Source organism: Lepisosteus platostomus, chromosome 5, assembly GCF_059453375.1.
Source record: "Lepisosteus platostomus isolate fLepPlt1 chromosome 5, fLepPlt1.hap1, whole genome shotgun sequence".
In the NCBI taxonomy this organism is placed as follows: Eukaryota; Metazoa; Chordata; class Actinopteri; order Semionotiformes; family Lepisosteidae; genus Lepisosteus; species Lepisosteus platostomus.
The window spans coordinates 13,302,095-13,324,318 of NC_142615.1; the positions used below are offsets into that span (position 1 = coordinate 13,302,095).

At 43.6% G+C, this 22,224-nt stretch overlaps 1 protein-coding gene across 3 annotated transcripts; it reads left to right on the top strand.

Moving 5' to 3' along the window:
• Positions 1 to 1,466: 1,466 nt before the first annotated feature.
• LOC148663742 (GTPase IMAP family member 8-like) lies at positions 1,467 to 21,677 on the top strand. Of its 3 annotated transcripts, none has more exons than XM_088631410.1 (4): positions 1,467 to 1,745; positions 7,993 to 8,103; positions 9,384 to 10,376; positions 19,081 to 21,677. In XM_088631410.1, the coding sequence occupies exons 2-4, from the start codon at positions 8,073 to 8,075 to the stop codon at positions 20,355 to 20,357; spliced, it is 2,301 nt and encodes a 766-aa protein (XP_088487536.1). In that variant the 5' UTR covers positions 1,467 to 1,745; positions 7,993 to 8,072; the 3' UTR covers positions 20,358 to 21,677. The 3 variants fall into 3 exon arrangements, with proteins under 3 accessions (XP_088487536.1, XP_088487538.1, XP_088487537.1); XM_088631412.1 differs by lacking the exon at positions 1,467 to 1,745 and adding an exon at positions 1,757 to 7,284; XM_088631411.1 differs by lacking the exon at positions 1,467 to 1,745 and adding an exon at positions 1,757 to 4,259.
• Positions 21,678 to 22,224: the final 547 nt, after the last annotated feature.

The window sequence follows — 22,224 nt, forward strand, 5'->3', positions numbered from 1 at the left end:
CCGAAATGTTGTGTTCTCTTTCTTCTTTTTTTCAGCATGGAATAAACCTATAACTTGTTCCTTTGCAGCATACGCATGCTGACGCAGCTACCCACCTGATATAATAAACTGAGTCTGTCCAGCATCACATGTATCTGTACTGTATACTGTATAAGAGCTGGGAGACCCCAGTAGACCCCAGCTCTGTCTTACTGTGTGTATTGAGCTCAATACAGACTGAAACTGCACTGACTGTCTCCTGTATCACGTCTATCTGTACTGTATATAACTGTAAATCCCAGCTCACCAGAATAATCACGGACACGTCGTCGACAGACAATTTCCCCGCAAAGACAGAGGAGCGTGAAGCAGCGACATTAAGCGACTCTAACTTGGCGGCACCTTTCAAAATAAAAGTCAAACAAAACTGTCGCAGGAAATGAAATCCTGGATTAGGTAAAGTCTCATGTATAGCACAACAACACTTTGTACATCCTCAGAACTGGGTGGAATGTGATAAAGAGACCCACAGCTAACATGAAATTGCCGTTCTTTACTCATTTTTGGTGTTTTTATATCGCTTCCTCTTTGCACATTGACACAGCGTTGTGCTGTGCTAGATAGGAAAACGTCTAATTCCTGACCAAACAAAAATATGTGCCTCTCCAAAAGTGGCTCAGATCTATTCTACAGACCCTCAGCTAATAGAAAATCACCATGGTTTTGCCAGATCAATGTCTTAGCCGATGTTGCTGGGGTTTATAAACTACTTTCTGTTCCCAGACTGGGACTGTGCAGTGATGGACAGGGAGTGGTCTCACTCCTGTCCCGACCAAACTCAAATCTGTATAACATCTGTACTGTACAGTATCTAAATATCCACTGTACTACATATGTACTGTATCTGTACTACATCTGTACTGTACTGTATCTATATCTCCACTGTACTACATCTGTACTGTACCTGTATCTATATCTGTCTCTCTAATATAATATTTCTGTACAGAACTATATCTATATCTTTATTGTAATATACTGTTCCTGTATCTCTCCTGTACAATATATGAACAGTATTATATCTATACTGTACTTTTTGTATATTGTACTGTATATACAATAAATACAATATAGATCTAAGGAATATATCTATAGATACAGATACAGCTACAGTAGAGATACAGTACATATATATTACAGTAGACATATAGATATATACTATACTAGATAGATACTACTGTACTATATCTGTTCCCACTCTCAGTCCGGGAACAGGAAGTGGTCTTATAAACCCTTATAAACTTATAAACAGCAACATCAGCAAAGATACATATCTTTCAAAACCATGGTGATTTTCTATTAGCTGAGGGTCTGTAGAATAGATCTGAGCCACTTCTGGAGAGGAACAAAGTTCTGTTTGGTCAGGAATTAGACTTTTTCCCATCCAGCACTGCACAGCGCTGTGTCAATTTGCACAGAGGAAGCGATATAAAAACACCACAAAGATTACAAGAGAACAAAAAATGAGTAAAGAAAGGCAAATTTCTATTAGCTGTGGGTCTCTTTATCACATCCCACCCAGTTCTGAGGATGTACCAAGTGTTGTTGTGCTATAAATGTGACTTCCAGGATTTTATTTCCTGAGGCAGGTTTGGGGTGCTTTTATTTTGAAAGGTGCCGCCAAGTTAGAGTCGCTTAATGTCGCTGCTTCACGCTTCTCTGTCTTTGCGGGGAAATTGTCTGCCGACGACGTGTCCGTGATTATTCTGGTGAGCAGGGATTTCAGAAGTGATCTTTTCGTGAGAGTTTTTACTTTAAACAACCGCTCGAGTTTTCCCGAATTCTTTTCGTGAAATGCTTTGACAGCTGCGATGATCTTCGTGTTCATAGTGCGAGCTGTGTTACACCATGATCACACCGCGTGTCAATGCACAGGGGTGAATACTTATGCATTCAGTTATATTCTGTTTTTGTTTTTAATTAATTTAGTAAAAAGTCTGGATTATTTTCACTTTGATATTATAGAGGACTTTGTGTTGATGGGTGCCAAATATTCTCAGTTAAATCTATAATGGTTCCATGCTGTAACTTCGTGAAATGTGAAAAAGTCCAAGGGGGGTGTAAACTTTCTGTAGGCACTGTATTACTGAGGGATTCTCTGTGTCTCCTGTCCTGTTAGTTAGAGTGCTAATTTCTGAGTGATTCACTCTGATCTCTGTGATCTCCTTTCTCACTGTCCTTACTGTGTCTCCTGTCCTCTTGTGTGTTTTTATTACTGAGGGATTCTCTGTGATCTCCGCTCTCTCTCACTGTGTCTCTTGTCCTGTTGTTTATGTATATTGTTGAGGGATTCTCTGTGATCTCCTCTCTCTCTCACTGTCTCTCCTGTCCAGCTGGGTGTGTTTATTACTGAGGGATTCTCTATGATCTCATCTCTCTCAATGTGTCTCCTGTCCTCTTGTGTGTTTTTTTACTGAGGGGTCCTCTGTGATCTCCTCTCTCTCATTCTGTCTCCTGTCCTGTTGTGTGTGTTTATGACGGAGGGATATTCTCTGTGATCTCCTCTCTCTCACTGTGTCTCCTGTCCTGTTTATGTATATTACTGAGGGACTCTCTGTGATCTTGTCTCTCTCACTGTGTCTCCTGTTCGGTTGTGTGTGCTTATAACTGAGAAAGCCACCAGCTGTTAGAAAAAGAGCACAAAATGACAAACAAAATGGCAGCTACAGAGGTTCTTATGAAGAGTAAACACACTCATGGTTCTAAGAAACGACAACCTTTCTCAGAAATGACAACGCTGTGAGGAGTGGTGTGTGACAACTTTCTTTTCTTAAAATGTTACGTGTTGCTTACAGATGTTTAACTGGTGTCCTGTGTACAGTGAGCAGGAGATGGTCTTGGGCAGTTTCATATTGAACTCAGTACACACAGTGACACAGAGCTAGGACTGTCCTGCAGGACGGACACACTGCTGGGGTCTCCCAGCTCTTATATACAGTACAGATAGACGTGATACAGGAGACAGTCAGTGCAGATTCAGTCTGTATTGAGCTCAATACACACAGTAACACAGCGCTGGGACTGTCCTGTAGGACAGACACACTGCTGGGGTCTCCCAGCTCTTATATACAGTACAGATACATGTGATACAGGAGACAGTCAGTGCAGATTCAGTCAGTATTGAGCTCAATACACACAGTAACACAGCGCTGGGACTGTCCTGCAGGACAGACACACTGCTGGGGTCTCCCAGCTGTTATATACAGTACAGATACATGTGATGCAGGAGACAGTCAGTGCAGATTCAGGCTGAATAGAGCTCAATACACACAGTAACACAGCGCTGGGACTGTCCTTCAGGACACACACACTGCTGTGGTCTTCCAGCTCTTATATACAGTACAGATACATGTGATAGAGGAGACAGTCAGTCCAGATTCAGGCTGTATTGAGCTCAGTACACACAGTAACACAGAGCTGGGACTGTCCTGCAGGACAGACACACTGGTCTCCCAGCTCTGATATACAGTACAGATACATGTCATACAGGAGACAGATATTACAATACAGATATAGATATAGTTCTGTACAGAAATATTATATTAGAGAGACAGATATAGATACAGGTACAGTACAGATGTAGTACAGTGGAGATATAGATACAGTACAGTACAGATGTAGTACAGATACAGTACATATGTAGTACAGTGGATATTTAGATACTGTACAGTACAGATGTTGTACAGATTTGAGTTTGGTCGGGACAGGAGTGAGACCACTCCCTGTCCATCACTGCACAGTCCCAGTCTGGGAACAGAAAGTAGTTTATAAACCCCAGCAACATCGGCTAAGACATTGATCTGGCAAAACCATGGTGATTTTCTATTAGCTGAGGGTCTGTAGAATAGATCTGAGCCACTTTTGGAGAGGCACATATTTTTGTTTGGTCAGGAATTAGACTTTTTCCTATCTAGCACAGCACAACGCTGTGTCAATGTGCAAAGAGGAAGCGATATAAAAACACCAAAAATGAGTAAAGAACGGCAATTTCATGTTAGCTGTGGGTCTCTTTATCACATTCCACCCAGTTCTGAGGATGTACAAAGTGTTGTTGTGCTATACATGAGACTTTACCTGATCCAGGATTTCATTTCCTGCGGCAGTTTTGTTTGACTTTTATTTTGAAAGGTGCCGCCAAGTTAGAGTTGCTTAATGTCGCTGCTTCACGCTCCTCTGTCTTTGCGGGGAAATTGTCTGTCGACGACGTGTCCGTGATTATTCTGGTGAGCTGGGATTTCATTTTTTACTGAGGGATTCTCTGTGATCTATTCTCTCTCACTGTGTCTCCTGTTCGGTTGTGTGTGCTTATAACTGAGAAAGCCACCAGCACAAAATGACAAACAAAATGGCAGCTACAGAGGTTCTTATGAAGAGTAAAAACACTCATGGTTCTGAGAAATGACAACCTTTCTCAGAAACGACAACGCTGTGAGAGGTGTGGAGACGTGCAGGAACACAGGTCTGCAGGTCACAGTACAGCAGAAATAGCCCACAGAAACCACAGAGAGATGTGCTGCACAATGTGTTTCCCCTACTCTGAGAATGAAAGTGAAACAGGAGTGGTGTGTGACAAAAATTATAAGTGTTGCTTACAGATGTTCACCTGGTGTCCTGTGTACAGTGAGCAGGAGATGGTCTTGGGCAGTTTCATATCGAGCTCAATACACACAGTAACATAGAGCTGGGACTGTCCTGCAGGACAGACACACTGCTCGGGTCTCTCAGCTCTTATATACAGTACAGATAGACGTGATACAGGACAGACTCAGTGTATTATATGCCAACATTAACAGCTGTGAAACAGTTACCCTGATGCTGTATCTGTTGTTGTGGGAGACTTTTATCAGGTCAACCTGTGGAAGGTTCTTCTGAAATCTTACCAGCATGTCTCCTGCCCAGCAAGGGGTGCAGATACTCTCGATCACTGATACACCTCTATCAAAGATGCCTACCGCTCCATCCCCCACCCACTCTTCAGACAGTCAGATCATCTGTCAGAGCTTCTCCTGCCAGCTCACAAGCAGAAGCTGTATGCTGGCAGTCCTGTGCGGACCAGCTGGCCACGGTGTTTATGAATATTTTGAATCTTTCACTTTTACAATCTACCATTCCCATGTGTTTTAAGAAAACTACCATTATTCCAGTGCCAAAGAAAAATACTCCTGTTTTAATGATTACAGGCCAGTAGCACTCACATCCACCATAATGAAGTGATTTGAAAGGCTGCTCATGAGGCACATTAACACACTTGTACCTGAGTGCTTAGACCCCCTGCAGTTTGCATACGGTGCAACAGGTCCACTGACGACGCTATTTTCCTGTATCTTCACACTGCCCTGGTTCACTTGGCTGACAAAGACACATATGTCGGAAATCTATTCATTGATTACAGCTCTGCCTTTAAAACAGTAGCTCCTTCCAGACTGGTCAGGAAGCTTAATGACCTGGGCATCGCCACCTCTCTGTGCAACTGGATTATGGGTTTCCTGACCAGCAGACCACAGACTGTGAGGGTAGATGGACAGCTTTCTTCCAAACTGACTATCAATATAGGTGTCCCTCAGGGGTGTGTGCTTAACGCCCTGCTGTTCTCCTTGTTTACCCACGATTGTGTGGCCAGACACAGGTCCTATTCTATCTTCAAATATGCTGATGACACTACATTCACTGGCCAAATCACTGCTAATAAGGAGACAGCCTACAGGGATGAGTCAGGAACCTGGGGGAGTGGTGCACTGACAATAACCTCCATCAATGTCAGCGAAACAAAAGAGCTGGTCATTGATTTCAGAAAGCAGGGTGGGGACCACACCCCTCTTCACATCAATGGGGGTGCTGTAGAGATGGTTAGCAGGTTCAAGTTCCCGGGTACCTTCAATGCCAGCGTGGTCCCAGCATGTAACTGGAGCTACTGAGAAGGTACAACAGTGCCTTTACTTCCTCAGACAGCTGACGAAATTTGGACTGTCTTCAGCTGTCCTTACCACATGTTACAGGTGTGCTGTTGAGAGTGGCTCAGGTGTGGGATTACAGTGTGGTTTGGCAGCAGCTCGTTACAGGGGGTGATCAGGTCAGCCCAGTCCATCACTGGAGTACAGCTCCCCTCTGTTTCAGACATCTTTACAAGTCGCTGTCTCAGGAAGGCTGGGAGTATCGTTAAAGATACCAGTCATCCTGGTTCCTCACTGTTCTCCTCCCTTTTCTCTGGTGAAAGTTATAGGAGCATAAAGGCACGAACGTCTAGACTCAGACAGCTTCTTCCCTCAAGCTGTCAGATCACTGAACTCCACCCACACCACTGGCTCATACTGATGTGTTTTATTCTCTAGTTGTATGTTATTTAACTTGTTGTTGCTGCTGTTCTGTGCTTTTGGTGATTCCTTGATGTCTTGTATAGGAGCACACATGCAAATAAGCATCTCATTGCACTTGTGCAGATGACAAGAAACTGAACTGAACTTCTCTATTCTGAACCTGTATTTCTACTGTACTGAAGATTCACAACTGAAACATTGTGTCTCTAGTCTTGTCCTTTCAAACCTTTACTTGTTCCTGTGCAGCCTGCTGACACAGAATTTTTAACAGGCATAAGGCTGTTTCTCCAGATGTTTTCTACGTGTAGGAACTTGAATGAAAAAGTGAACGTAATCTTTTTTTGTGAAATGCTCCTGTTTTATGGAGCCCTGGTGATGTTATATGTGTCCTTGTTTGTATTGTATGTTATTTTCTGCTTGTTTTGTTTCTTCTTGCAATAAAAAACCTTCTGCTTTCTGACCATCACTTGTTGTGGCACCCTGTGGTCAAGAGTGGGCGCCATTACATCACATCTCCTGACTGCTTCTCTGAGGCATAGATCGCCGGATATTAAATCTCAGTAACAAAATAAATTCATGGATCATGTAGAAAAAATCTACATATTTTGAAATGAAGCACAATAACTTGGACTTTGTGGAAGTACTGTCATTCACCATGTTGTCACAAACTCCCATTCCAGTTATCTCGAATGCTGATGTGATGCGGCCCTTCCTGCTCACTAGTCTCTATAATTACTGATGTACAAGTGAATAATTACAGGTTTTTCAGCAGACATTTCCCTGCAGAAATGTTTCAACTCTGCATGCAGAGTAAGTAGAGTTTGTCAGTAAAACCATCAGGAAGAGGAGAGGACTATTTCCATCGGATCAAAAGAGATATTTTTACAAGCCAGCTTGTTTACAGTGTCACACGGCTGCTTCACCTCACTGGAAGGTTTGTTGCCTCATTCTAAATCACAGAACATGGCGCTGTGCAGACCTGAAAATTTCACTGCGTTGTGATGAACACTGGGGTTTTTTATGTTTCTGTGTCCATTTTACTTTAATTGTGTTTGAAATGCACCCATCAATGCTGAATCTTTCTAACCCTGGAATTTAAGAATAGCGTTAAAGTTCCCCTTTATTGACATGTCTGTCCTCAGAATAAAGGAAGTACAAGATGATAATAATAATTCTTTATGGCACCTTTTTACAGTCTAGTGTCCGTCACTAAACTGGGGCATTAGAACCCACACAGACCGCAGGGTGAATGTCCCCTGCTGGCCCCACTAACACCTCTTCCAGCAGCACTCTCACTATAAGAAATATCACCCCTGTGTGTGAGAGTAGGGATGTGGACCCCAGTGTCCCGACTGCTGGTCAGTACAGATCCAGGACACTGTGTGTGAGAGTAGGGGTGTGGACCCCAGTGTCCCGACTGCTGGTCAATACAGATCCAGGACACTGTGTGTGAGAGTAGGGGTGTGGACCCCAGTGTCCTGACTGCTGGTCAGTACAGATCCCGGGACACTGTGTGTGAGAGTAGGGGTGTGGACCCCAGTGTCCTGACTGCTGGTAAGAGTTGACCTGGATATTCTGGTGATTTATTTTGGTCTTAATGATGAACCGGTTCAGTTGATAATTAACTTTATAAATCCACTAGGTGACACCAGATCTGTGTCACAGCAAGGACAGGAAACCCCCACCCCACATCAGCAGGAAGAGAAGGAGAGAGAGAGAGAGATGGCTTCTGAGAGCTCAGCGCTCAGCCCTGGTGAGTTTTCTTTTGTTCTAACTGAGAGTGCCTGTAAGAGAGTCCCTGAGGGTCTCTTCTGTGCACAGTAGCAGCTGGAGAAGTTTCTTCCTGTCTGCTGAGAGTTTGTTCTGTCTGTTAAACACACAGGGTCTGAACTAGGAGAGAGACAGGAGCTGATTTACTTTCACTTTCTCTTGTCAGGGATCAGAGATCGGTACTGTAAAACCCAAGCTGTTTGGAATTTACTAAATATTTAAATAAAGTGTTTATTTAAGGCAAAAATGATTGATGTAAAACCTGTCTGTTTGCTGATGGTATTGGATTCACACCATTAGTATTAATGATGCTCAGACATGCTATATGATCGTTTCCTGTTTGTTGCTCAGAGGCTGTGTTTATTGTACAGTTGATAATACCAGAGAGGAATAAGTACAGATGAACAACAGAGGAATTTATTTAGTCCATAATTAGTAGTGATTCCAGGTTCTCATGCAGCTGTTTTTCCTGTCCTGACTGGAGGAGCTCACCCAGCTGTGTCTGGAGAGAAGCCAGGTTATCGGCTTCAACAACATGGCTGGGCAGCTTGTTCCCCACACCCACCCCTCTCTGTGTACAGTAGAGCTTCATGTCTTGACTTGGGGAGCTCATCCAGCTGTGTCTGGAGAAAAGCCAGGGTATCTGCTTCAACAACACAAAACCTCTTTTTGATTTTAAGTCTTAGTGGTCCTTTGTGTTTCAATGTTAGTTCTGAGGATGTCTGAAATATCAATATCTAAATGTTCACTAATCGTCACTGAGGATTTTGAATATTTTGTATGTATGTGGCTCAGTACCTCCAGCCTGTCATTGTGGGACCCTCCCTTCAGACTAAAGAGAATCAGTTCCTGCAGCCTGTAAGTGTGGGACACTCCCTTCAGACTAAAGAGACTCAGTTTCTTCAGCCTATCAGTGTGGGACACTCCCTTCAGACTGGCAGGTGTAAAGGTTCTATAAATACAGGAATCACAGGTGGACTCTTAGTGCTAGCAGGACTGTTCTTTATGACAAAGAGGTCTTTTCATATTCAACAATTTAGTTTTTCTACAAAATTTTATGAAACCCCATGAAACAACAGTGAAATTAATAAAATGCCAGTATCTAATGACAAAAGAAATATGTTCTGTAGAGAGAACTGATAAAAGTAAAACAATACCTGTAATACAAATAATAATACTAATTTAAACTTATCAGAAATTGAATGTATACAAGAGATCTATGAAAAGAATTTGTGAAATATCAATGATCTTTGTCTCTGACAGGGGAGGCACCACAGCATCTCTCAGAGATCAGGATCGTGCTGCTGGGGGGACGACGGTCTGGGAAGAGCTCAGCAGGAAACACCATCCTGGGCAGAGAGGAGTTTCAGACTAGGAACCATTGTGTGAGAAGTCAAGGTGAAATAGCTAAGAGGCAGGTCACTGTGGTCGACACTCCAGGGTGGGATCCACAGCAGGTCAGACAGGAAGTTATCAAAAAGGAGGTTGTGTGCAGTGTCTCTCTGTGCCTCCCAGGACCCCACGCTCTCGTCCTGGCCATACCTGTAGACTCCTCATTCACAGAGGAAGAAAGGAACACATTGGAGGAACACCTGCAGCTCCTCACTGACAGAGCCTGGAAACACACAATAGTGCTGTTTACCTGCGGGGACACACTAAGAAACACAACCATTGAGCAGCACATTGAGAGAGGAGGGAAGGAGCTCCAGTGGCTGGTGGAGAAATGTGGGAACAGGTATCATGTTCTTAACAACAAGAACAGGGGCGACCACTCTCAGGTCACAGAACTGCTGGAGAAGATAGAGGACATGGTGGAAGGAAACTATGGGTGGCACTTTACTACTGAGACATATCAGGAGATTGAAAAGAGGATCAGACTTGATTATTTGAAACAGAGCAAGGAGGAGAGACAGAGAGAGACAGAGGAGCTGAGACAGAGGTTGGAGGAGAGACAGAGAGAGATAGAGGAGCTGAGACAGAGGGAAGAGGAGAGACAGAGAGAGACAGAGGAGCTGAGACAGAGGGAGGAGGAGAGACAGAGAGAGACAGAGGAGCTGAGACAGAAGTATGAAAGAAGGGAGAGAGAGAGAGAAGAGGAGCTCAGACAGAGGTTGGAGGAGGAGTGGAGCAGGAGAGAAGAGGAGCTGAAGGAGAAGATGAGAAAAACAATGAAGGAAGAGGAGCGGGAGAAAGAGACAGAGGAGCCCAGACTGCCTGTCAAGAGGAGGAACAGTGTGGAGTGGATTCCTCCTGCCAGTGAGTGTGATTGATGTTCTATTACTGAGTCACTTATCTTACTTGTCATCAAACCCAGGGATTCAACCATCTGGTGTCCTATAAGGAATTAAAATCATACTGTGCTCCACTCTGTACTGTATTACTAACACACTGATATCTACCAACTTAAACTGGTCTTCTGTGCTGTACTTGAACTGTTTTCTATCATTGAGATCAGATTTAATCCATCACAGCGAAATTCAGTCACACCAACAACCTCTCTGATCTGTTCCTCAAGACTATCTGACCAACAGTGTCAAAGGCAGCTCTGAAGTCCAGCAGGACAGGAATGGATGAAAGAGCCCATCAGCAGATCATTAGAAACTCTAACAAGAGGTGACTTAGTCCACTTTACTGTAATTGAACAAATTATTATCTGTTGAGTGAATGATACATCTGAGCTCTAAAATGAGTCTAAAATGCCAATAGAACTGAAACTCCTCAGTGTATCACTGACAGAAGAGCTCAGAACAGGAGCAGAAGTCTGAATGAACAGAGGGCCATCAATTAATATTAATCTCCTCTCATGTTTAACCTCCCTGATGCTCCTGTCTCTCCTCCTGTTGCAGTGAGTGAAGGAGACCCTGCAGTCGAACCAGGAGGTCGAGTCCCAGATCAGACAGAGACAACTGCAGATCGTGAGGAAGAGAGAGGAGAGGAAACAGAGGGACGAAGAGAGCACTAGAAGGAGCTGCAGAACTACCTCCGCAGGATGGAGGAAGAGATCCAGACACGAGAGGAGAAGATCAGAGCGCTGGAGGAGTAGATAGCAGAGCTGGAGGAGAGGCTGAGGGAGGAGAGGGATGAGGGGAGGAGGAGAGAGCTGGAGGAGGAGCTGAGGAGAGAGAGAGGGGAGAGGGAGAGGCTGCAGAGAGACATAGAGGAACTGAGAGAGGAGCAGGAGAGGGAGAGGAGAGAGAGAGGAGACACACAGGAGGGAGATGGAGGAGCTCAGGCAGCGCTATGAGGAAAAGGCCAGAGAGGAGGCAGAAACGCTCCAGCAGGTCAGTGTGTCAACAACACAGTTCACTCCAGCAGGACAGGAGCACAGGAGCTGCAGGAGGTCTGAGGAGCTGAGAGAGACAGTAGAGAGACTCAATTGTAGACAGATACAGTACAGTAGTTTGTTATTTCAGTCCCCTGAAGCAGAAGAGACATAAAAGAGATACAGGAGTTTGAATGAGAAGCAGAAGCAGCACAATGAGAGAAAGGCCACAGAAGATGATTGAGAGAAGGTGTTGCTTAAAACATTCTCTAATCTCTAATCATCTTAATTTATGTTACTGATGTATTTAACCTAAATTAAATAAATTATGTTTAAAGAGAACAATAACAGCAGCTTTGCTCCCTCCCAGCTTGTATCCAATCACAGCAGCCTCCCATCTGAAGCCCCTCCCTCTTCCCTCATCCTACTTCCTGTTCCTGTGGAGACTCCAACATGGCAGAGACGGTATCTTAGCTCAATACTTCTCTTGAAGAAGGCTCCTTTTGCCAGTATTATTGTGTAATGACGTGATTGTTGTGTTGCCAAGTGCCTTGAAAACATTTACAGATGAAGGTTTTTCTATTAACTTTAGTCAAGTGAATCCCAGCTTTATCAACGAACATTTTAAGACGAACATTACCAACAGAAGGGACAGTACAATAGTATTACTTTATGTGCTGCATTGAAATGTTGAGATTTTATATATATACAGTAATTGGAAGGCATTATTGAGATTATTGAGTTTCACTGTTTATTAAAAAGTATTTGTGTATAAGGATCTTTCTCCTGTTTTTATACCTCATCAGTTTAATGGACCAATATTCTTAAGAGACTCATCAGAGAGGCTGGACTCCAGAGTCAGGGGCAGTGAGACTTTACACTGGGCACTATCAGGTGATACAGACCAGCTCAGTGCAGTTAACCCCAGCAGTTTGTAAAGCCTAACAGAGACTCATCAGAGAGGCTGGACTCCAGAGTCGGGGCAGTGAGACTCTACACTGGGCACTATCAGGTGACACAGACCAGCTCAGTGCTGTTAACCCCCAGTCTTCCGTCCTTGTGTAGAAATACACTCCTTGTGCTGAATGTATTTCTATTCAAATAATCTTGTATTTCTACCAAATTGTGGATATTTTACTGGAGTTATTAGAGTAAACTACCAGCTTTCTATAAAGTCTAAATAATACTGTACCTCCCTGTATTCAGCACTAATCATACTTGTATTTATAAAGAATAAAAAGGGTTAATTGAAGAAGCTTTCAGAAGCACGGAGTGAAAAGAGAAAAACACACTCGTGTGTAACAGTGTTGTGAGTTCAGTGAAGTGTAGGTGGAGTGTGGGGAACTGTCCTGTTCAGTCGTGTGTGTGTTACAGAGTGTGAGACAGTTTTTAAACGGGACAGTGTAACATCACCTGTAATGAGTGTAGGATGTACGAGACTGAGAGGAAGATCAGCGATACCAGCTGCAGTTCTCCTGTTCTATAAGAACCTCTGGAAACGCTCCCATATAGTTACTAACTTCTTAGAAAAACTTTTAAAAAAGGGATCCAGTGTGAGTTTATTCTCGGCACGCGTCTCTGACTGCAGCCAGCACAGGAAGGGACCTGCGTGACGTCACCACGTCCAGGCTGTGAGGGACTCGCGGTGCAGACGCCCGCAGGAAGTCGCCCAGGGGGGTTGTGGGAATTGTAGTTTGTAACTAGTAGCTATTGCCTGCTGTGGTGAAGCGTTCAGACAGGGTTACACTTAGAGCGAACTACCTGCCTCCATGAACTTATTTAAACAGCCGTGGGTGAAAATACCAGGTTCATATATCTGCTGGGGTACAGAAATACAATATGAGGTATTAATAAATATTTACATATAAACTTCACTCGTATTAATACAGTCTCGTTTGAATAAATTCCGCTGTTTATCTAGTAAATTCATTTCAATGAGTTTTCATTCTTTACATTTCATTAGTGTGAGAGACGCGACTCCGTACTGGATACAGCACATAGAAACTGGATGGACCTCTGTTCACGACTGAAGACACTCAGGATAAAGAGTTAATTAACTGTAATTAATGTCATGAGCTGTAATGAGTCCCGGTGTCAGAGTAACTGTAACTGATAACAACACAGACAGTATTATATTAGTGAGAGTAACAGTCAGGAGATCAAATCCTTTTCTAATAAAATGGGACTACTGCATTTCTGTTATTTTAAATTGTTTTCTTGAGAGTGAAGTAACGGGAGACTTTAATTAGAAAGTGTTGCTGTAAAAAGCGAAGTTCCGGTTTTTATACTCGTCCAGAAACTGTCCCCGCTCTGACCTCTCCTCCAGGTCGCTTCTCATGTGTCTGTTCTGGCAGGTTTCTGTCTAAAAACACGTTACAGGACTCCTGTCTCATGTGGAGACACATGTGGGGTCATGTCAGGGCAGAAGTCCCACATTGTAAACCATTTAAACTGGGACTGGGTACAACCCGGATCAAGACAAGAACTGAGAGATTCATCAGTCTCAGGACTCTTTTCCACTGGTGTCTATCTCTCTGTCCTGTTTCCTAAAAAACCCACTAGTACCCCATGTAGGAAAGAAGGAAAGAAGACTCGCTCGTCACTCCTGTTCTGTCCCGGTGTCGCAGTAACTGGGACTGAAGCAGACGGAGAGGAGACGCGCACTTCCAGAACTTTCCTTCCCGCTCGGTTCTTCCAGCTGAGCCCCAGACGGACTTTTCCCCTCATGAGGAAAGAACATCTTCCCACACAAACAGCCCGTTTCTCTCAGAAACATTGGCTAACCCACAACATCCAGGGCACAGGGAGCGTTTTTACCAGCTGCGCCGCCACACCAGGACTCCCCTCGTCTGCAGAAACACCAGGGAAGAGCCTCCGCCATCCCTCCCAGCCCACAGGAGATTCCCGGTGCAGCAGCAGTATCAGGAGGACGAGCCGGAAGCGGGTTTTGGCGCCAGTTTTGCTCTTTTATTATCAGCTCATGAGAATAAAGTCAATATCAAACATAAAAGTCAATTTCTGGTCAGATTTGTTCTACACATAGGAAATTGAATGAGTGTAAGTAATTATTTTTTGTGAAATGCTTCTGGATTATGGAGCCCTGGTGATGTTACACTTATATAGCGCATTTCTGGACACTCCACTCAAAGCTCTTTACAGGTAATGATTATTTGGATGAAGATGGTTTTGGGGACTAATAGTCTGTTTCTACAGCCCACCTCCCAGCCAAACTAAATAACCTTAAAGAGACTCCACCATCCCTGGGGTGTGGACCCCAGTGTCCCGACTGCTGGTCAGTACAGATCCCAGGACACTGTGTGTGAGAGTAGGGGTGTGGACCCCAGTGTCCCGACTGCTGGTCAGTACAGATCCCAGGACACTGTGTGTGGGAGTAGAGGTGTGTGTTTTTTGCTGTACTGATAGCAAATTCCACCAACTATTGGCAATAAAGAATAATCTAATCAACTTCAAAAACATTTTCACTTTCACAGTCTTGTCACAGGTCAGTACTATCAAGGTCACATCATGCTGTCCTTGAAATATTTGTTTTTTAATTAGAACTTTAGAAAAATCATTCAATTGGTGCAAAACCTAACACATTGTAGGTCATCATTGATCATTTTAAATTAATTGATTACTAATGTCAATTACTAACGAGTGATAAATACATCAACAGATTTTATATAGCTGCACATGTCCAACAATAAAATTGACTCTTGATTTTCAGCAGATCTCATTTGAAGTAATAATAATAAAAAACTTTATTTTATATAGCACCTTTTAAGGTGTCTTCTCAAAGCAATTCACCGATTGATAACAACAATGTCCTTGCACAGCAGCAGCTGGAGAAGTTTCTTCCTGTCTGTTGAGAGTTTGTTCTGTGTGTCAAAAACACAGGGTCTGAACTAGGAAACAGACAGGAGCTGATTTACTTTAAATTTCTCCAGTGAAGATATCAGAGATTGATATTATAAAGATCGGCAGAGTTGTGGCTCTGTGGCTAAGGATCTTTGCCTGTGGGTGAAAGGTTGCTGGTTCAAATCTTGCAGTTGGCAGAGGAATCCTACTCTGTTGGGCCCCTGAGCAAGACTCTTAACCTGAACTGCTCCAGGGGCACTGTACAATGGCTGCCCCTGTGCTCTGAATCTGTCTTTTTCACATACCCCAGCTTGCTCTCCATGAGACACACAGACTGGGAGAGAAACTGGGGAATATGTTATAATTCAAGCTGTTTGGAATTCACTAAATATTTTAATAATGTGTTTATTTAAGGTAAATTGATTGATGTAAAACCTGTCTGTTTTCCTGTTTGTTGCTCAGAGACCATGTTTATTGTACAGTTGATAATACCAGAGAGGAATAAGTACAGATGAACAACTGAGGAATTTATTTGGCCCATAATTAGTAGTGATTCCAGGTTCTCATGCAGCTGTTTCTCCTGTCCTGACTGGAGGAGCTCATCCAGCTGTGTCTGGTGAGAAGCTAGGGTATCGGCTTCAACAACATAGTTGGGCCTCTTGTTCCCCCCTCCCACCCCCCTCTGTGTACAGTAGAGCCTCCTGTCCTGACTGGAGGAGCTCACCCAGCTGTGTCTGGAGAGAAGCCAGGGTATCGGCTTCAACAACATGGCTGGGCAGCTTGTTCCCCCCTCCAACCCCTCTCTGTGTACAGTAGAGCCTCCTGTCCTGACTGGAGGAGCTCATCCAGCTGTGTCTGGAGAGAAGCCGGGGTATCGGCTTCAACAACAGGGCTGGGCAGCTTGTTCCCCTCTCCCACGCCCCTCTTTGTACAGTAGAGCCTCCCACTCCTAATTTTAAGTCTTAGTGTTGCTTTGAGATTCAGTGTTAATTCTGAGGAACACTGAGGTGTCAATATCTAACTGGTCTTTAATGATGACTAACTGTCACTGAGGATGTTGAATATTTTGTACAGATGCAGCCATTCAAAGTGCGCGGTACAGACATGTACCGGAGGTAATTGGCTACGGTGTCGTGCATCGTGACGCAAGATGACGCGGGGTACCGCTGTACGTGATTGGTTGACCGACAGGGGAACTCGTGGTCCGTTGGTCTGTCGTAGAAAGACTTACAGTAAACGTCTTTGCTGTGCCCGTTGTAGACATTGAATTTTACCACTGAAGGGAAATCTTAGTGCCTGAGCATAAAAAGAATAGGAGCATACTGCAACGCGTGTGAAGGCCATAAACTATATTAATTTTGGAACTTAAACATACAGTATATGGCTGGTCTTGGTACTTTAAAGTAAAAAATACACACCAGTATTCCATTTCTCCCTAAACATTTTAAGCATCGAAGTCTTTAACTAAAGAGATACCGGAGTCAACAAGCATACTTTTAGAATTTGATTAATAGGGAATATAATATGGAATCGCGTATCTAAAGAATTTAATAACGATATGATTATATTCGTGTACTGCGACAGGGCTGTGTAGGGCTGTTTCGCCTCCCTCTTCATGCGTCTTCCCTTGTAGCCTACTGGTTTATGTGCCTGACTACCAACTGATGGGTTGTGTGTTCAAATCCAGCTGTTGCTGGACTTTTCTTTTAACAAACATTTCTTTGAAAAAATAGAATAGCGATATTATGGACAATCAATTGACTTTTACATTTCAAAATATCACAACATGATCGATTCTAAGTCATTTTTGATAACAATCAACAAACAAACATTTCTTTGAAAAAATGAGATGTTTCCCTTGGTCAGAGATATAAATATATAATATATAAATAAATTAAATTTAACTAACGTGAAATAGCGTGTGAAAAAGTGGCAGTTTTAAGCTTTTCTGCTAATATAATATGGAATCGCGTATCTAAAGAAATTAATAACGATATGATTATATTCATGTACTGCCACAGGGCTGTGTAGGGCTGTTTCGCCTCTCTCTTCATGCGATTGTACCAGGAAGAGGATTTCTTTCTATTCGAAACGTGTATTTTAAAAGTTTAAGAAGTAAAAACCTTACAGCGTACACAGATTTCTAAACTGATCAGGATCGTTATCTTTGTCTTATGCATAATAATGTTCACCGCTCTGTCCAGCAAATTAATAATAAACTTTATTTTATATAGCGTTTTAAACGAATAAGTAATTAGATTGCTCATAAACCTAATCACTTGCTTTTTCTTTTTATTTAGGCTCAGATTTCAACTATAGATCGTATTATTAATAACCATAATAACAACCAACCAACAAAAACAACCATATAAACATAATACCAACCAAAAACATAGACAACGACCACAATACAAAATCAAATATATCAAACCATTATACTCTCGCAAATTCCTCCAATTATCATAATCCTGCCCCTTATGCAAAACAAAACCCTCCTCCCATCCCAGTTTATCCTCTTTATCATAAACAAAATCCACCTCAATTTTCAACATAAAGCATTACACAAAATCAATACCTCAACACTCCATACTCAACAACGATAATTCACAAACAGCCAGAACATGTAGTGGTTTCATTAGTGACAAAGGCTAGTGACCTTTGTTTCATTAGTGACAAAGGCTAAAAGGGCTTTTATGTAAACCATGTTTGCTATTAATTCATTCAGGGCTAAAGTATGTTCATTGTCTTCAAATGAAAGAAGGGTTCCTTTCGCCGTGGTCGGGTTGAAATTAGAAGCTTGCCACGCCTGGACTGTTACACCAACGTATTAGCATGTTAAAGCGATTTCATTGAGGAGCCTCGCCTTTCTTAACTAGTACTGTACTTACTGGGTTTTTGAGGGGGGGGGGGAGGTGTCTTTTGCTGGAAATCTCGCCTGCTTCTACTTTACAAGTACAACCCCTCTTTGCCGGAGTGCTGGCTGTGACGAATTAAACCGGTTTCACAGGTATTTTCAAAGTAGGAAGTACAGTGTTAACTGGTAGCTGGGCTCCTCAATGAAATCGCTTTAACATGCTAATGCGTTGGTGTAACAGTCCTGGAGTGGCAAGCTTCCAATGTCAACTCGACTCGATTGGAAGACAATGAACGTATTTTAGCCCTAATTGAATTAATAGCAAACTTGGTTTACATAAAATACATTTTTCCAAGAAAGTTTATAATAATACGATCTATAGTTGAAATCTGAGCCTAAATATAAAGGAAAAGCATTTTCAGAGAGTAATCACGCTCTGTTTATGTAGAAAAAGCGATTAGGTTTATGAGCAATCTAATTACCTATTCGCTTAAAATGCTATATAAAATAAAGTTTATTTAGAGATGAATGATCAGTGTCGCAGTTTAAATAATTTTCGTAGGAGGGCTGTACAAAGAGTGAAATACCAGAAGGATGATTGCACTGGACTGCACACTCTCCTAGAGTGCTGTTCTTCACTGGATTGAAAGGATTACCTTTCCTTCTTCAATTATCTTCATTCCCCTGTAACAGTACAGTACTACAGCATGACTGTTGTTGCTTGTGGACAGTATATAAACACAAATTTTAAGATGAAACTTGAGTCACTTTGGAAAAAAAGTTCTGACACAAGTTCTGACAAAAGAACAAAAGTTCACAAAATCATGAACATCAGGTAAAACTTTGTAGTTACTTGATGTCAAAAACGATAAGTTTCTTTTATAATGACTTTTAAGTTTTGACTCTTGAGCAAACTGAACCCTTCTTATCTGTGGAAAGGTTAGTGTGTAACCTCCCTGATGCTCCTGTCTCTCCCCCTGTTGCAGTGAGTGAAGGAGACCCTACAGTCGAACCCAGACTCCAGCCCTGCCCCTCTGAGCTGAGACTGGTGCTGCTGGGCAGGACTGGTGCCGGGAAGAGCACAGCAGGAAATATCATCCTGGGCTCAGAGGAGTTTCCCTCTGAAGCCAGCAGCTCCGCAGTCACTCAGGAGAGCCGGAAGAGGACAGGACAAGTGTCCGGGAGACGGGTGACTGTGGTGGACACTCCAGACTGGCTCCACACCGGACTGTCTCAGGGGGACAGGAGACGGGATGTGGGGCTCTGTGTTAATCTGTCTGCCCCGGGACCCCACGCCTTCCTCCTGGTGACCCCCCTGGGCCGATCCACAGGGGAGGAGAGGAGGACACTGGAGACAGTCCTGGAGATATTTGGGGAGGGGGCCCTGAGACACACCATGGTCCTGTTCACCCACGCTGATGAGCTGACCAGCAGGACGCTGGAGGAGTCTGTACACACAGGCAGCAGGGAGCTCCAGAGGCTGCTGGAGAAGTGTGGGAACAGTTATCACGCACTCAACAACAAGGACAGGGGCAGCACTCAGGTCACAGAGCTGCTGGAGAAGATAGAGGAGCTGGTAGGAGGAAACAAGGGCAGCTACTACAGCAGTGAGATGTACCAGGAGGCCGAGTCCCAGATCATACAGAGGCAACTGCAGATCCTGAGGGAGAGAGAGGAGAGGAAACAGAGGGAGGAGGACAGACTGAGGGAGAAGCACCAGAAGGAGCTGCAGAACTACCTCCGCAGGATGGAGGAGGAGATCCAGACACGAGAGGACAAGATCAGAGCGCTAGAGAAGTGGATAGCAGAGCTGGAGGAGAGGCTGAGGGAGGTGAGGGATGAGGGGAGGAGGAGAGAGCTGGAGGAGGAGCTGAGGAGAGAGAGAGAGGAGAGAGAGTGGCTGCAGAGTGAGATGGAGGAACTGAGAGAGGAGCAGGAGAGGGAGAGGAGACAGAGAGAGGAGACACACAGAAGGGAGATGGAGGAGCTCAGGCAGCACTATGAGGAAAAGGCCAGAGAGGAGGCAGAGAGACACCTAGACCTGGTGAAGCAGCACCTCAGCACAGGAGCAGTGATACTGGGAGCAGGACTTGGGGCAGCAACAGGAGCCCTAGCAGGAGCCCTGAGGGGCCTAACAGGAGCAGCAGCAGGAACAGTGATAGGAGCTGCAGCAGGAGCTCAGATAGGAGCTTTACTGGGAGGAGAAACCAGAGCAGCACAGACTCACACAAAAGAGCACACACAGCCTGCAGATACACAATAACACACACAGCTCACAGACACACAAGAGCAAACACAGCCCACAGACACACAAGACCACACACAGTCTGAGCTGAGAGAGAGCTGAAGACACTGAGACAGGAGCAGGAGAGGGAGAGGAGGAGCTCAGTGTTATTCGAGTGACAGAGAGATACAGACAGACACTGATACAGAGAGGCCATTCCATTTGGTTCACAATTAAGGTGTTTTTCTAGCTGATAGAGTTTCCTGATAAGGAACAACTCCCAAGGCTAAGACACATCAACCACCCTAACAAATGGTCATCTCTGGGGCCTCAATGTTGGAGATTCTAAGGGAGAGTCTTATTCAAAGTTGTTTACAACTCTAAGGTCAGAGTGCATGGTTACTCATCATCACCCAATCAGGAACTGGTAGGGCAGGTTAACCCCACATGGGTCTTGAATGCCCATGAAACTTTCAACCAATGAACAGCCGTAGTTCCTCCAGGGTAAAACAGGCAGCACAGGACTTAGTCAGTGCGCCTCCTGGACATTCTCGACTCAGCGCCTCCTGGACATCCTCAGACCCAGCCCAGACAACCACGTAACGGCCAGTGTGTCCGAGTGGCAGGACTTTCCTTTGTTCTAAGAGTCGAGAACGGAGGTTGCCAGCGTGTAACCAAAGGATCCACCCGAGGTTAGCCCAGCAGCAAGCCTCATGAACCCACCGCGAAAGATCACCTGATCAACAAGTGAACTGCGGTCGGAACTGTGGACAGCTGAAATCAGCATTAAGAACTAGTGCTACATCAGGAACGAACTGGTCTTCTTCCTGTCTAAAGAGTGTGACCTGCTTGGACACGCAGAAACTCCTGTGCAGAAACTCTGCTAGTAAAGCCAGAACTAACTAGCCGGTCTTCAGAGAGCATCAGCAGGAATCTCTCCCTCCTTCTCCCACACCGCCAGCCGCACCAGCACTGCCTGTCACTGGGCCAGAGGATGCTGATTGGATGCAGCAGCCTGCCACCACTGTTTGTGTCAGCGGGAGATCTGACTCCACACAGATTGGATGAGTATTCAACATTCTGCATTACAGCTCGAGAATTCAATTGTTACCTCAACCACAGTTGACATCAATTTAATTCCTATGAGTGATGTACTTGCTTTTCAGTATCTAGTGTAGAACTTTTAACCAAAGTTAATTTAGGAAAGGGTCTAAATTAATGATATACTGAACGTATGTCCCTCTTGCTTTGTAACTTTTTATTATTGAATATATACGTTTTGTATTCTGCTAACCCTCACTATAAGATCTGTTATGTTTATATGCACATTTTATGTATTAATAAATGTATTCTCATGTATTAGTATCTGTGTGTGTGCGTTGTTTGAGTTATCCCGCATGGTTGATTCTATTAGCCATCAGAAGAATCATTTTGTGACTTACTGCTACAATTAATAATTGTCCCAGTTAAGCACAAAACCCTACATTTACTGGTGCCTCGTGAGAGGATGCCTACACTACTGACATCCACTTCAAATCTATCAGTGGATTTTGACCTTAAAATCTTTACTACTGGATCTGGTTTTCTGAAACTGTGACCTTAACATTGAGATTTTACTTTTAAATGCAAACAATGGTATCCGTTTGCCTTTTCACACCATAGCTAGTTTTATAATCGAAAGAGTAGCTAAACTGAAACGATAATTACATGTGAAAGCATGGTATAAATTGAATGGTATAAAACTTAATGTATTTCTTGAATTTTAAAATAAGGAGTGATTCAATTGTGTTTGCACTTGTGCTGTAATAAGAAATAATGTTGAGATATTTTATGAGTGAAAATACTTACATTAACAAATTGTACATTATTTCCCATTCCAGGTGTTACAGTAAATGCTCTGTAACCT

What these genes read in the sequence shown, in the direction of transcription:
- LOC148663742 (XM_088631410.1), top strand. Translation starts at nt 8,073, where the DNA reads ATGGCTTCTGAGAGCTCAGCGCTCAGCCCTG. An exon ending in GAGCTCAGCGCTCAGCCCTG is followed by an intron (nt 8,104 to 9,383) that starts GTGAGTTTTCTT and finishes TGTCTCTGACAG; the next exon opens with GGGAGGCACCACAGCATCTC. An exon ending in GGAGTGGATTCCTCCTGCCA is followed by an intron (nt 10,377 to 19,080) that starts GTGAGTGTGATT and finishes CCCCTGTTGCAG; the next exon opens with TGAGTGAAGGAGACCCTACA.